The 16901-nt window shown below is 39.0% G+C and overlaps 1 protein-coding gene across 2 annotated transcripts in view; it reads right to left on the reverse strand.

The window, feature by feature from the left end:
• Positions 1-3182: 3182 nt before the first annotated feature.
• The window catches only part of EXD1 (exonuclease 3'-5' domain containing 1), a 41535-nt gene continuing 27816 nt past the window's right edge, over positions 3183-16901 (reverse strand). For both annotated transcript variants that reach the window (XM_014780580.2, XM_087425373.1), the window contains 5 exons: positions 12507-12611; positions 12344-12424; positions 10074-10217; positions 9209-9400; positions 3183-4691 (listed from right to left, as the gene is read on the reverse strand). In XM_014780580.2, coding sequence (XP_014636066.1) covers positions 4035-4691; positions 9209-9400; positions 10074-10217; positions 12344-12424; positions 12507-12611 — 1179 coding nt within the window. In that variant the 3' untranslated portion in view covers positions 3183-4034. The remainder of the gene's footprint in view (positions 4692-9208; positions 9401-10073; positions 10218-12343; positions 12425-12506; positions 12612-16901) is intronic.

Genomic DNA, 16901 nt, shown 5'->3' on the forward strand with positions numbered 1-16901 from the left:
TTTCTGTTCTCATTAATCTTCATAGTACCTAGTGCAGGTAAGTTACAAAAAATGACAGAAAGCCTTTCAGATCTATGGATGAAGAAGTTAGAATTTTTTTTTTTTTTTTTTTTTTTAAAGATTTTATTTATTTTATTTTTCCCCCCAAAGCCCCAGTGGATAGTATGTGGGACTCGGCCTCAGGATGAACGGAGAAGTGGTGCCTCGATGCACACCCGGGATCCGAACCCGGGCCACCAGCATCGCAGCGCGCGCACTTAACCACCAAGCCACAGGGCCGGCCCCAGAAGTTAGAATTTTGAAAGTCAAAGTATGCCATGCCTCCCAAGAAAAAAATCTAATGCTCTCAATGGTGCACTATTACTACAAAAATTGGAAGTGGCAATATAATTGGTTGGTTAACACTTTTGGAAAATAATTTAGCAATACCTGTAAAAAATTTGTAAAAACAAAAACAAGAAAACTTTGACCTGCAAATTCTATTTCTGGAATTTCATTGTAAAAAGAATGATTCAAAACATGGAAAAAGCTTTGAAATAAGCTTTAAAAAAGCATGAAATAAGGAATTGGAAACAATCTGAATGTACCAAAATGCAATTAAATAAACCATACTGTGTCCTCTTAAAAATATTATGCAGTCATTAAAAATATTTACAAAGGTTGTGTAACAGCATAAGAAAACATTCATAGGGGCCAGCCCGGTGGTGCAGCAGTTAAGTGCACGTGCTCCACTGTGGCGGCCCGGGGTTCACAGGTTCAGATCCTGGGCACGCACCGACACACTGCTTTGTCAAGCCATGCTGTGGCGGCGTCCCATGTAAAGGAGAGGAAGATGGACACGGATGTTAGCCCAGGGCCAATCTTCCTCAGCAAAAAGAGAAGGATTGGCATCAGATGTTAGCTCAGGGCTGATCTTCCTCACAAAAAAAAAAAGAAAAGAAAAGAAAACATTCATAAAGCAGGATATATACATATAGGTATGATTACAAGTACAAAGTGGGGAAAAGCCATGCATAAACATTGGAATTAACAAAAATGTTACCTGCTTTTTCTGTTGGGTTAGAGAAATGAGTAAATTTTTTCTTATTTTCCAAATTCTATTTAATAGCATATTAGTTTTAAAATGAAACATCCGGGCCGGCCCCGTGGCTTAGCGGTTAAGTGCGTGCGCTCCGCTGCTGGCGGCCCGGGTTCGGATCCCGGGCGAGCACCGACGCACCGTTTCTCCGGCCATGCTGAGGCCGCGTCCCACATACAGCAACTAGAATGGATGTGCAGCTACGACATACAACTATCTACTGGGGCTTTGGGGGAAAAATAAATAAATAAAAATCTTTAAAAAAAAAAAAAATGAAACATCTGTTAAAAATGTTATCTGTTAGATTATAAAATGGAAAAATACATGATATAAAAAGCACATTAAGTGTATTTACGGTATGGTTGTGACTATGTTTCGTGTGTGTGTGCAGACAGAAAGAAGGAGAGAGAAGAAAATTAAAAGAAAAATGCCAAAATGCTAGGAAAGGTTGTATAATGTGGGATGATAGCTGAGTATTTTTTTCTCTTTACTTCCTAAATTTTCTGTAAGGTCTTTACTTTATAATAAACACCTTTTTGATAAGTATACCTGGCTAACTGCCCCTCGGCCCCCTCGTTTGCCTCAGGCCTCATCTCAGCTTGCTGCTTTGCTGCTGGCACTTGCCTTGGGTCAAAACGCCGAGAGGCCTAAAATCCTATTGTGTCATGTTAGGATTTATCAAGTCCACAGCTAGACTGGAGGCAGAGCTGCTGCAGTGATTTTTCATACTGTAGTTGAAGGAACACTGAATGGACCAAGAAGCAAGAAACACTGGTTCTATTCTCAGTGCTACATTTTTGTTCAGGGAAGACATTTAACTCTGTTTCCTAATTCCCAAACTAAAAGGTCAGATTACATATAAGCATCTCTTAATTGCAGGTCATGTAAGGGAAAGGCCAGACTTGAGTAGGACAGATGCAGGAAATTAGCATAGACTGAGGCAAGACCCCAAGAGTTTGGGAAAGCAGGCAGTATGGTTTATGTACTCTCAACTAGAAAAATACAGAATAACTAAAGACCTCAACAATGGGTAGGACAAGAACTCAGGATTTCCCAAAATTCTGGGCAAAATTTAGACAAGAAATCTGAGTAATGGCACAGAGCTCTAGCAACAGGGCTTGAACAACCCAGGGATTTTTTACACTCTATCAATAAAGGACAGAGCTTCATGGTAAGATCTGACTGCACACATGGAATTTAGTTAGGCTCTCCAGGCTAGAATGAGGATGTAGAGAAAAATGCAGTTCCAGGTATATGAGTGTTTCACTGAGAAAATAATGTGATGAAATCCAGAAGGCTCATTTAGTTTTGGGAGTCAACGTACTTCTCAAATAGCACTGTCCAACAGAACTTTCTGAAATGATGGAAATGTTCTATATCCACAATGTTCAATACAGTAGCCACTGGGCACATGGGACTATTAAGTACTGGAAATATGGCAAGTGCAACTGAGGAACTGAATTTTTAATTGTGCTTCATTTTAATTAATTTAATTTTAAATAGCCACATATGGCTAGTGGCTACCATACTGAGCAGCGCAACAAAGGTCCAACACAGTTCTATTGTTCTTTTTAAGTATAGTCACGAAACATACATGATGAAAGAAGAATCCTTTTTTTAAATATGAAGAAGATTACATTTTTCTTTGTAGCCTGTATGTATATATGTTGTGTGTGGTAACTTAATGGTTCCATAAGAAGCTAAATAACATCTAGGGATTTTACAGGAGTTCGTGCCTTTTCCAGAGTAAACCCAGATTAACCACATTCTGGGCTCAGCCTGAAGATGCATTTACCCATGATGAACCAGAAACCACTTTGGCCCCAAGTGACCTTCTAAACTAAGGACAAAGTGAGTCACGGCAACGGCAGGGCTGAGCTGACTGCTCTTGGGCCTGCCTCATCTCAAGCTGAGGCTAGATCTGGGCTCCGGAGTTGGAAGGGCACAGCTCTTCTTTCAGTGGCACTGACAGCAGAATCGGTGAGTGTAGACAAGACGTTCCTAACTGTAGACTGTCCCTAAGTTTCCCCTAAGTGCAATAAGTAATAGAGTCCTGCATAATGGTCAAATTACAGACTTCTAAATTGGACTGTAGACCGAGAAATTCAGACATATTCCAATTTATTTCTTACCTTGACCCAATGAAGAAAAATGAGAGAGAACCTAATGCCAAAACAGGTTCATTGGTCATTTTACACAGAAGAATGTGAGCAACTTGCAAGCATTCATTAAAAAAAGGCTCAGTACAAGCTGCCTTCCTTTCACCCTAAGAAAGTACACCAACTCCAGGCAGACAGAGTAGAATCAAACTTCAAGTTTATGTAATAGACATACTCAAATCCCTCCTTTGTTAGGAAAACAGACAAAATCTTCTAAAAGTAAACAGAATGAAAAGAAATTAAAACTGGGATATTGATTCCTATAATAATATTTGTGAGACAAAACATTCAAAATTAAAAAATAAAGCTAATATTTTTTTCAGCTTTACTGAGGTATAATTGATAAAGTTAATACTATTTTAAAAAGGAAAAAAGTACTGGTAAAATTGTCAGGTACCAATTTTTTTAAACTTATGGCTAAGAGTTTTACCGACCTCCTTCAAACCAAAAAACACAGCAAAATTTTAAAAGTCTAAATTCTTTCAGATACTAAGCCCAACATTTTTCTCTTCTTCAAATCCTCCAAACCAAAATTATAAGAAATAATTCACTCTGGCCACTGGGAACATTTCTGCACAGTGACATAATTAGAAAATTTACTTCTTCCTTTAACTTATTCATTCCCATCCTAATCAAATTCCAGGAATGCAGGAGTAAGCAAGGGGACACAACTTTCCCTGAAGCCTGTCATCAGGGCATAACTAAATTTACAACATGAGAAACATAAGCACCGAGGAAGGCCCTGATGGCAGGGGAAATGAGCCACCTTGATGGCCTTAGGAACACATTTCGGATCTCTAAGGCAGATTTGGAGAAGGGTTTATCCAGGAGTCAGTCTTCTCCAAGGCTGGACAGGGAGGAAGTGTGGGACGCACAGCTTTTCTAAAAGGAGGAAAGGTGTCACTTGGAGACACTCTGGTTTCCTGAGGAAGGGATGGAGACACGGAAACATCTTGTTTTGCACATTTTAGATCTTCCTTGTTTTTCATCGTCAGTAACTGTTCTATCTCCTCTTTCAGAGATAAACTTGTCTGAAACTCCTGTTTGGGTACCTCAAGGTGTTCTTTTTGAGTTATTTTCTGGTCCTCCAACCCCTCTGACTCAGGGCAAGTGAGTTTGTTACTGGAATCCTCACTGGCTTCTTCCTTTAAGGGCGGCAGATGTTGAGGTTCTACTGTAGTTTGTTTACTCTTAGATTCCTCTGTCAGCAAATTTACGTCCTTGTGAAACATAAAATTTGGAGCTTTATCTGGCCTAGAATTTTCACAAAGTAAGAAACCTCTTACTTTCCCCTCTTTCCCTGCTCTCTCTGTCACTGACTTCTTTGGAGGCAGCACTGTCCTTATTAGGAGTCCCTGTGCATTCACCTTATACTCTTTTGCAGCTCTCTCTCTGCGCTGCTTCTGGAAGTCCTTGAGTTGAAGCAGTTCCTCTGGAAGCTGCATACATGTAGGCTAAGAAAAGAAAACGAACACAGGTCAACTATAACTAAACTTCCGAACATGGTCCTTAAAATCACTTCTACTACACTTGATATTTGGCAAGTGAGGGTCTATTCAAACATGTTCTTACAGCACCCTCTAGTGTCTTAAACTATAGCAGGACTATTTTTCAAGTAACAAATATTTTGAATCCACAGTTGTGTGTGTGTATGTATAAAGATTATACAATGAAAAGTAAGTATCCCTGCCAACCTGGTCCTAGTTACCTTAGCAGGTGCATCCCCCAAAAGCAGTTTCTTGCATAGCCTCCTAGAGATAGTCTATACATACATGATCATATGTGTGTGTATATATATCCCTTATTAAATGTTTACCTTTCACTGGATTACATTTTTCAATTTTTATTTTCCACCAATTTTTATTTTTATAACTCTTTCTAAAATTATTTCATACAAATGGTAACACACTATTATATATTCTTCTGCATCTTAATTTATCTAACTAAAAAATTTGTCTTAAAGAGTTTTCCATGTTGGCATTTTTTTTGTGTGTGTGAGGAAGATCGTCCCTGAGCTAACATCTGCCAATCCTCCTCTCTTTTGCTGAGGAAGACTGGCCCTGGGCTAACATCCGTGCCCATCTTCCTCCACTTTATATGGGATGCCGCCACAGCATGGCCTGACAAGCAGTGCGTCAGTGCACGCCTGGGATCTCAACTGGCAAACCTCAGGCTGGGGAAACGGAGCATGCGCACTTAACCACTTGCGCCACTGGGTCTGCCCTCCATGTTGGCATTTTTAAGGGCTATATGGATGTACCATAATTTATTTAACTAAATCTTTATGGATGGATATTTGGGTTTTTTCCAGTATTTTGTTATTATATAAATGCTACAACAAAGAGTATATTAAGAAAATGTCCCCTTTGTTACATGAGGCAAATAATTTTTCCCAGATTGCTTGCCTTTTGACTTTGTTCACAGTATTTTCACCATACAAAATTTTTAAAGTCAAATTTATTAATCTTTTTGTGTTCTGAGTATTTCTGTGTTGTAGAGAAAAGCATTCCCTCATATAACTCAATGGCAAAAAAGCAAATAATCCAATTAAAAAATGAGCAAAGGACTTGAAAAGACATTTTTCCAAAGAAGACATTAAACGGCCAATAGGTATATAAAAAGGTGTTCGACATCATCATTATCAGGGAAATGCAAAATCAAAACCACAATGAGATATCACCTCACAGCTGTCAGAACAGCTATCATCAAAAAGACAAGAGATAACAAGCGTTGTCCAGAATGCAGAGAAAAGGGAACCCTTGTGCACCGTTGACGTGAATGTAAACTGGTGCAGCCACTATGGAAAACAGTATAGAGGTTCCTCGAAGAATTAAAAATAGAATTACCATATGGTTCAGCAATTTCATGTCTGGGTATTCACCCGAAGGAAATGAAATCACGATCACAAAGAGATATCTGCACTCCCATTTACATTGCAGCATTATTCATAATAGCCAAGATACAGAAACAACCTGTGTCCACCAAAAGATGAATGGATAAGAAAGATGTGGTGTATATATACATATAATGGAATATTATTCATCCATAAAAAGGAAGGAAATCCTGTCATTTGTGATAAGATGGTGAACCTGGAGGTTATTATGCTAAGTGAAATAAGGCAGACAGAGAAAGACAAATATGGTATGGTATCACTTATATTGGAATCAAAAAAAAAAAAGCCAATTTCAGAGAAACAGAGAATAGAATGGTGGTTGCCAGGGGCTGGGGGGAGGGGCAAATGGGGAACTGTAGGTTGAAGAGTATGAACTTTCAGTTTCAAGAAGAATAAGTTCTGAGGATCTAATGTACAGCATGGTGACTACAGCTAATAATTCGGTATTGTATACTTGAAAGTTGCTGACCATAGATCTTAAGCACTCTCACCACAAAAAAAAAGAGTTAACTATGTGAGGTGATGGATGTGTTAATTATCTTGATCTTGATAATCATTCCACAATGTATATGTATATCAAAGCATCACAATGTACACCTTAAATATATACAATTAATTTTGTCAATTATTCCTCAATACAGTTAGGGGGAAAAAAGAAAAGCATTCTCTATTGTGAGATAATTTTCTTTTAATTCTGTTTTTTTCTAATAATTTTATAATTCCATTTTTTACATAAATACTTGACCCATGGAGTTTATTTTGGTGTAATGAAAGACAGCAATTCAATTCTGATTCTCCTCCCCCATAATGGTTAGTCAATTGCCTAAGGCCATTTATTGAATAATTTTCTTTTTCTCACTGACTGGAAATTCTGTCTCTATCCCAACCATAGTGACAGATATATATTGGATCTATTTCTGGGCTCTCTACTTGGTTTCATTGATCTGCCTACACATGTACCAGTCACAAACTGTTTTATTTAGTGTAGACTTATAATATGTTTTAATATCTGATAGAACTATTCTTATTTATGTTTATCTCTATAAACACTATAATCACAGTTTGCCAAAATAATGCTGGTATTAATATTTTTCTTGGAATAGAGTTAAATTCAAAAGTTAATCTGGGAATAAGTGACAGCTAAAAATACTTAGTGTCCCTATTCAAGTCCTCTTTTATGTCATTCAGTAATATTTTACCATTTTCTTCATCTCTATATTCCACATTTCCTGTTACATTTATTTCTAGATACACTTTTTTGTTAAAATTATAAATGGATGTTTTCTCCCATTATATGTTCCAGCTGTGTACATGGATATAGCAAAGCTGTTAATTTTTATGTTATATTTGTACTCACTTTACTAAATTGTCTTTTTGTTTGTGGTAGTCTTTTTTTTTTTCTTTTGTGAGGAAGATCAGCCCTGAGCTAACATCCGTACTAATCCTCCTCTTGTTGCTGAGGAAGACCGGCTCTGAGCTAACATCTATTGCCAATCCTCCTCCTTTTTTTTTTTCCCCCAAAGCCCCAGTAGATAGTTGTACGTCATAGTTGCACATCCTTCTAGTTGCTGTATGTGGGACGCGGCCTCAGCATGGCCGGAGAAGCGGTGCGTCAGGCGCGCCTGGGGTCCGAACCCGGGCCGCCAGTAGCGGAGCATGTGCACTTAACCGCTAAGCCATGGGGCCAGCCCCTGTGGTAGTCTTTTTCAGTTGATTCTCTTCAGTTTTCAGTTGTATCATAGGCAAGCCATAATTCCGACTCCTCCTATTCAATTTTTATAGTTCATCTTGTTGTTTTCTAATTTCATTGGCTAATAGCTTCAAAATATGCTAAAGTAGTGGTGATAGTCACCTTTTTTGTATTTGTCTTAATATTAATGGTAAAGCTTTCAGTGTTCCCAATCAAACATTATGTCGTCTTCTTGCTTAAGATATATGTTTTGTTGTGTTAAAGTATCTATTCCAATTTTAATCATTAATGTATATAGAATAATATCAAATTTTTTCAGCATTAAACAGTGAGAGCAAAATACAAAAAAGTTATAAAACTGTCCTTGGTTTTACAATGATAAATGAAAAACATTAAAATTCTCCAATAGAACAAAGTATGCGAGGATTTTTATCTTGTTCTTTTTTTGTTAACAGTGAGAGCAAAATACAAAAAGGTTATAAAATAACTTTTTTCAGCATTCATGAGTTAATCATAGGATTTTCTTGGCTCTGGTAAAATGGAGAATTTCCTAACAGTGAATCATACTCGCAACCAGAATCCAGCGACTCATTAAAAGAAAAGTATAATACATCTAAGAGTTTGTACCCAAAATGCTATTATTTTATTTAGGATTTTGCATCAGTATTCCTAAGTGAGATTGGTTTATGGCAGCAGCCTGCAAACTTTATGTAAGTGGCCAAATAGTAAATATTTTAGGCTTTGTGAACTATAAATGGTCTCTGTTGCATACTCTTCTTCTCTTGTTTTTTACAATCCTTTAAAACCAGGGCCGGCTCTGTGGCTTAGCGGTTAAGTGCGCGCGCTCTGATGCTGGCGGCCCGGGTTCGGATCCCGGGCGCGCCCCGAGGCACCACTTCTCCGTCCAACGCGAGGCCGAGTCCCACGTACAGCAACTAGAAGGATGTGAACCTATGACATACAACTATCTACTGCGGCTTTGGGGGGAAAAAAATGAATAAATAAAATCTTTAAAACCATAAAAACCCTTCTTAGCTTGTGAGCTGTACAAAAAACAGACCGTGGGCCAGATTTGGCCTTAGGGCAATAGTTTGCTGACTCCTGGTCTATAGTTTTCTAACATTGTGCTGGCTTCATTATAACTAATGAAATCTTAAACTTACCCTTTCTTTGACAGAAATATTTATTGGAAACATAACTTAATACAGTGAAAAGGGGCTCAAGGAGAGGGATTAAGCCCAAGCTACAGCAGCTTCAAGAATATTTATTACCAAGTCTGCTGAAAGAAATTTGTTGCGGCTGTGAAGAGTGGATATTACTGTGCCCTTCCTGAGGAATAAGGCAGAAGTGGAAGTCCTGACGGCACCACCACGGAGAGCTGCACCTACCTCCATGCCTCCAAGCCGGTCTGCGGACCCTTCCCGGTAGGTGTTCAGGTACCCGTCCACCAGGCAGGTTAGGTCAGACATCATCGCATCCAGGAGTACCAAGCGAAGGGGCAGCAGGTAGGTAGCTTCCAGGGCCAAAATTTTCAGTAAAGAAGGTGAAAGAGGTCGTGTGAACCACACTTCTGGATTTTCCTAGAGACACCAAAACAATTTTCTCTGAATAGTAAGCAAAACTTTAAAGAAAATAACTGTTTATCCAAGTGTTGCTTAACTTAAAACACTATTACTGTCGTTTTCTTCAATTATTACCTTCTTTCACGCTATGGCTAGACTTCTAAGAATACATACACACACACACACTTTATGTGTGTATACAGTGTGTGTGTATATGTGAGAGGGGAAGATTGGGGGGAGATGGAGAGAAAGAGAGAGAGATATTAAGACTTCTCATTAAAAACTGGAGGCAGCAGACTTGATTATATGGCCAAAGTTGTAGCCAATATGGTCATGACCTAAGTTTGTATGCAAGGCTATTGGAGCTAAAGAAAATCTACCTTACTTTGGGAGAAATAATCGGGCTGATTTAGTTCCATTGCCTTAATCCAAATTCCCAACAAAATTCCCCCTTGTCCCAACTTGAGAATTTCTTTCAGAGTACTTTTTAATTGATAACCAACAAATCTGGATCCTGGCTTTCATCCACTTGAGAGCACAAACAAACTGTTCCCATTTAGAACAACTAAGATTTTGGCAATGCTCATATGCTTACATGGCAGCTGTCATTTCTCTATATAATATGCTAATAATCCCTCTCACAAAACACTTGAAAAAATTAATGTCATCCGGGACATTCTTTAATACTCACCCGAATCAGTTTTTGTCTCTCTTCCAGAAAGGAGAGATATTTAGGGGCTACTTTAAGGTGTCTGATTAAACTCTCCTGTAAAGTACTGATGCAGTTTGGAAGAAAGCCGCCTGTTTCCACGGAAAATTGAAAGACATCTGCGACCTGTGGCATTAAAAAAAGAGAGACCAGTCCATGGAATATATGGAAAGAGCTATCTCATGGCAGAAATATAAGTAGAGAAATGTAAGTACTATTTTTCCCAAGGACCCACAGGATAGACAATGCCATCAGAAAATTTAAAGTTGTTCAGTCAACTTACTCTAAAAAATTAGAAAAAAAAGGATCACCCAACTTTAACGTGTTCTTGTCTACTTTTCCACTTTTATTTGCCTGCCTTATGGTTATTTATTACTCTTTAGTGCCTTTGGGGAATGGGGAAAGGAAGATAAAATTCAAGAATGATTTTTATTACTTATTAGCAACTCTGGTCAAGTTTTGGTAAGGATGGCAAATAAAATTAAGAATTGGAATAATTATTTATCTATGTGTGGTAGGCTAAATAATGGCCTCCAAAGACATCCCCATCCTAACCCCTGGAACTTGTGAATGTTATCTTATACGGCAAAATGGACTTTGCAGCTGTGATTAAGTTAAAGATCTTGAGATAGGGAGATTATCTTGAATTATCCACATGGGCCCTAAATGTAATCACAAGTGTTCCTATAAGATGGAGGCAGAGGGAGATTTTACTACAGTCAGAGTAGAAGTGATGTGATGATGGAAGCAGAGCTTGGGGTGATGCACTCTGAAGATAGAAGGAGCCACAAGCCAAAGAAAACCGGTGAAAGCTGGAAAGGCAAGAAAACAGACTCTCCCCTCAGAGCCTCCAGAAGAAACCAGCCCTCTGACACCTTGACTTTTGCCCAGTGAAAACTATTTCAGACTTCTAACCTCCAGAACTGTAAGAGAGTAAATTGATGTTGTTTTAAGCCACTAAATTTGTGGTAATTTGTTACAACAGTAATAGGAAACTAATACGCTATGTTAAAGGAAAACAAATGAAAAATTCTGAATTCCTGCTTCTTGCACTATGGAAATCTGAAAAGAAAGACATGGAAAGATATGCCAATGTCTTCATTAGACAACACATGTGGGGTCTAATCAAGAGGCCTGATGGCCTCCAGAGAACAATGAGCAATTCTCTTACATTTAGAGTAAGCACTGAAGCAATCTCTATATAGGGAAAGATGCAGAAAGAAGGCCCAAAGGAACATGTAAACAAGAGAAGTGCATAACGTTCCTTGTGAGCAGATACATAAAGAACAAACTTGAACCACATATAATCACATAAAATTGAATTTTTAGGAATTGCTGTTCAAAAATAATTGGCCAGCTCACTATTTTAACTCCTCTCCAAAGGCTCTAGGCCTTTATATATTCAAGATCTCCTTTTCACTGGTATAACCTAGAAGACTAGAAGCACCTAATAAAAACTAGTGGTTTTACTGCTCTCACAGCCAAACCGGAAACCCAGATCAGCTCTAAGAGCTAGCATAGTCTGGAATTTCTCGTTTCTCTAGGGTCCTTCAGATCAGAGAAAAATCACATATCTTCAGGCTATTATTGGGAGAACAGGCTTTTTACACATATCTAGGACAACCTGCATCCCTGAGCTAGATGCCAACTAGCCACAAGCCTTAACTGATTCATACGTGGTCAAGGCAGAGATGTGACTGGTCGCCTTACACTAAGTGTCCCATGGCAGACTTCTGAATGACCCCCAAATTGTTCGAGTCTCTGAATGCTACAGAGTATGGAGCTGGCTTCTTATTTGACAAATTCTGGAGACAAATGAGGAAAAAAATCCAAAATACTTTTTTTTTTTTTAACATTTTATTTATTTACTTTTCCCCCGAAAAGCCCCAGTAGATAGTTGTATATCATAGCTGCACATCCTTCTAGTTGCTGTATGTGGGACTCGGCCTCAGCATGGCCAGAGAAGCGGTGCGTCGGTGCGCGCCCAGGATCCAAACCTGGGCCGCCAGCAGCAAAGCGCGTGCACTTAACCGCTAAGCCATGGGGCCGGCCCCCCAAAATACTTTTAAGTAACTTTTCTGCAGTGCTTTTACAGTTCACCAAATGTTCTCACATATTGTACAAATATTTTACAAGAGAAGTGGGTGGGAATGAGGCACACACAAAAAGACTTTCAATCACTCATCAGATGAGGCCTATTTTCTACAGGAGTTATGTACACTGGATGGAATTCAGTGTTTCCCTGCATGTACCTGTGTGTCAAAGACATTATTCAGCAAAATTCCATACTGATGAGAGAGGCAATCGGAAAGCCAACGACAATCATGGATAACCTAAGGAATCAGAAGATAGAGACAGAGTAATTAGGACCTGGCTGCTTATATTACTAGCAGAGGAATTAGCTTACACACTTACCTTCAAAATTCTCTTGTCTTCTAATACCATCTGAAGTCCATTGTTGAAAGCACGACTTCCCAGAAGGAAAATGTCAAATAAGTAAACTCGGCTATTTGTGGCCACCTGCAATAGACCATCCAGACACACAAATTATAGGATAAAAAAGAACTAGGGAAGGATCAAGAAAGACATGTGATAACATATTTAACATCCTCAGTTGTAAACAATAGGCACTCAATGTTTCTCAGAGAAAACAGGTTTAAATTGATCTTAAGTTAAAAAAGACGCTATCGCTGTCATTTTCAAAAGGAAAAAAAACAGACAAGCTGGTGATTTAGCCTTTCGCTCTTTACAGTCCCAAATTTAACGTTTTACATCTCATCTATGACATCCTAATACCCCAGGGGTTATAGGTTTAAGGGGAATGAACAGCATTTCATTGTTAACAACACAAAATACTATTTCTCTGAGTTCCATAATATGCATGCTTGTGTTGTTACCAAAAATCACTCATAAGAGAAGATTCCCTGCCCTCTAGCAGTTTAAAACAGCCAACAAATACACAGGCACAAATGTTAGGATGTGAAACACTGCTTTTTAGATCAATTTTATACAATTATAAGAATTCTAGATTGTTACTGATCATAAACGTCACAAAGGCAGTACAGCTGGATCATCTACTGAGCCAGAGAATGAAGGTAAAAAAAAGATCCAAATAGGTCTAGGGGGCCAGTCAGATGGCAATCTGATGCCATCTTTGTCATTTCGGGAGTTAACTGTTGATACAGCTACCACTGTCAGGCCTGCCTGGCACCCATTCGCAGAACTTGCACGTTGTTTGCTAGCATTTGACACCTAAAAAAGTCAATCCCTGCTCTTTTTTTCTATATCTTAATTATAAAAATTGAAGGGACACATTATAAAAGTTTGGAAAATAATTTCTGCTAGATTGTAAACTCTGTGAGAGAAGAGATTATGTCAGATTCACCATTTACATGCAATAACTAGAACAGAGCCAGGCATATGGATGCTGTTAAACATTTCTTCAGTGAATCAATGCATGCCATACAACCCTCTCTTCCATTTTTGCATATGCAAAAAATGTATATGGCTCTAATAATATGCATTCAAATCTATATCCTGTTTGTTCCACTCACAAATTTTCAAACATTTTTGTATGTTGCACTCGTCATCAATTTTTGGCAGCCACATAAGATCTATCAAATGTACTGTAACGTCTCCTACTGTTAACTATTTAAGTGGTTTTTGATTTTTCACCATTATAAATGATGCCAAGGTGAATAGGTTCTCATATAATTTTTTCTTCATATTTTGAATTATTTAGGATAGACTCCTAGAAGTAGCCCTAAGAAGTGAGCCAAAGGATATAAAAAAATTTTATGATTCTTAACAAATAGTTGCTATCTTCATCTTATATTATCATATCTGAAAATATCTGACCACAGGTGAAGGTTAAACATTTAAATAATTGTTTTTTTTTTAATTTTATTTATTTATTTATTTTTTCCCCCAAAGCCCCAGTAGATAGTTGTATGTCATAGATGCACATCCTTCTAGTTGCTGTATGTGGGACACGGCCTCAGCATGGCCAGAGAAGCGGTACGTCAGTGCGCACCCGGGATCCGAACCTGGGCCGCCAGCAGTGGAGCACGCACACTTAACCGCTAAGCCACGGGGCCAGTCCCATTTAAATAATTGAAAGTTGAAGAAAAGCAGTGGGAAATACTGACAGAAAGGAAACACATTAGGGAAAACAAAACAGAAGAAAGAAACAAAAAAAAAAACACAAAATAAAGGCTTAGGGATTAAAGGTGCAGATACTAAGAAAAGTGAGGAGCTGGACATAGGGGGATGGGCTGGAGGTCTGTATAAGGAGAAGGAAGGTGCCAAGTTACCCCCAGCCACTCCCCTCCCCCTCCCACAGAGGACAGAAGATACATTCTCTGGATCAATCCAACCAGAAAGGCTCTGGAATGTAAGACAGAGGAGGGCAGGGGCTTGGCAGCTGACTGAAAAATGAAAGTTTGCACACTGAATTGTGAGCCTCTAGACCTCTGCTCTTGAAGCTTCCAGCCTTTAGAACACCAGCCGTATTGGAACAGGAGGATAGAGGGCTCCAGGGAAGATGGCATCAAGACAAAAATGCAACATAGGTTAGCGGGATGGATGGAAGCATGACGAAAAACTATACCGAGGGGAAGATATGGGAAGGCTCAGTCACAGGTGCAAAGAATACAAAGCTGATAAGATGAGGCAATTATCAATTCTATGAAAAACAAAAAGTTGTGCAAGAAAAGAAACAATCTTACGTGGCTCAGCAGGGAGCAACAGTTATACCATCATAATCACATAGAGCCTGAATCCTGTCTTAACCAAAACTTGGGATGTAACTAAATTGGGAGGATCTAGGGAGGTGTGGGTGCTATAAGGGAGCAAAATCTTTATTTACCATAATAAAAGTTAATAGATAATTTGTAAAACTGATGAATAAAGAGAGAGCAATAAGTGTGTTACTAGAAAAAGGAAAATAGTAGAAACACTTCAACATGTTGAAAATACTTGCCTCTATATTTTCTTGTGTCTGGTGCCCCAGTTTTTACAGCTGCCACTCAGAGGAAACCCCTTGATCATCTGGCTCTGGTTGCCAGGGGGCTTGCATTCCTGGGTCCTATGGGACTGTGGCAATCAGATGGTCCTTGGCAGGCTGCCACCCCCAGGGCACTGCACAGACAGTGGACTGGGGCACACTTCCCAGTGTTTCTGTGAGGAAGACCTCTTTGCTTGTCCTAGAGCTTTGGCCTGAGGGACAGACTTCAGGCTTGGCACACATTTAGTGGCCTGTGGAGCTTCTCTCAAGGAACGTAGGCTGTGGATGCCATCTTGGTGCTCTCCCTCTGCCTTGCTCCAGCTCACTGGTATCACCCAGAAAAGAGTTTATGTACTTGTCTGGAAGCCCTATTTCTGTGACTGCTGTTCAGGGGACACTTCCAGATCACCTGGCTCTGGTGGCCAGCAGGGCTTATGCTTGTGGTCCCACAGGACTATATATTTGTGTACTTTTAAGAGCTGATATCTAAGGGTCGGGCTTCCAGTCAGCCTGAATCTAGGTGCTGAGATCCTCCCCTTTGGGACACTAACAGGCCTTGGGACACCCTTAACTACTGGGAGCTATTAAAAATAAAATAGGCTGCTTGGACAAGCACAGAGGTTTGAGAGACAACCAGGAGCTGACGCAGGGTTAACAACAAGGTTCAACTCCTACATGAGGCTACACCTTCACCAACACAGAGATTCAAGCAATGAAGAAACAAAGGAATACGTCCCAAAAGAAAGAACAAAATAAAACCTCAGGAAAAAAGCCTTAACAAAATGGAGATAAGTAATTTACCTGATAAAGAGTTCAAAGTAATGGTCATAAAGATCCTCACTGAACTGGGGAGAAGGATGGATGAATATAATGAGAACTTCAATAGAGAGATGGAAAATACAAGAAAATATAAGCAGTCATAGAGCTGAAAAATACAATAACTGAACTGAAAAATACACTAGAGGGGTTCAACAGCAGACTAGATGAAGCAGAAGAAAGGATCAGTCAACTTGAAGACAAAGCAGTGGAATTCACCCAATCAGAGAAGCAAAAAGAAAAAAGAAGGAAAAAAATGAAGACAGCTTAAGGGTCTCATGGAACAATATCAAACCGACTAAGATTCACATCACAGGGCTCCCAGAAGAATGAAATGAAAAATGTAAATGAGATAACATTTGTCAAAGTGCTTTTCTTTCCTTATAAGCCTTTGTACCATTACAGTCATGCACTGCATAATAAGCCTTCAGTCAACAACAGATCGCATATATGACGGTGGTCCCATAAGATTAGTACCATACAGCCTAGGTGTGTAGTAGGCTATACCATCTAGGTTTGTGTAAGTGCACTCTATGATGTTTACACAATGAAGAAATCGCCTAATGATGCATTTCTCAGAATGTACCCCATCGTTAAGTGACACATGACTGTATTTGATTTTTTTTTGTTTCTAATACATAGGGTATGTGATACTCTGATTAAAAAAATTAAACACACAAGCCCAAAGACCTGGTTGGAGAAAATGTGCCCATTAATGTGCTTCCACTCACAAGAGGACAATTGTAATCAACTAGATGTCCCCTCTGGTACATAGACAACCAAATGGGACAAATCAGGAAATAACTAGAGCTGCCCAGGCCTGCATTACGAGGAAGTCCACCCTTTTGTTCTAGTAGAGAGAGGTTTTGGTTTGGTTTCTTTTCCCATCAGCTTTATTGACATAAAATTAACATATAACATTGTGTAAGTTTAAGTTGTACAAGTTAAGTTGTAATGATTTGATATAAGTATATACTGTGAAATGATTA

Source organism: Ceratotherium simum, chromosome 3 (assembly GCF_057802395.1).
Source record: "Ceratotherium simum simum isolate JZ-2026a chromosome 3, ASM5780239v1, whole genome shotgun sequence".
In the NCBI taxonomy this organism is placed as follows: domain Eukaryota; kingdom Metazoa; phylum Chordata; class Mammalia; order Perissodactyla; family Rhinocerotidae; genus Ceratotherium; species Ceratotherium simum.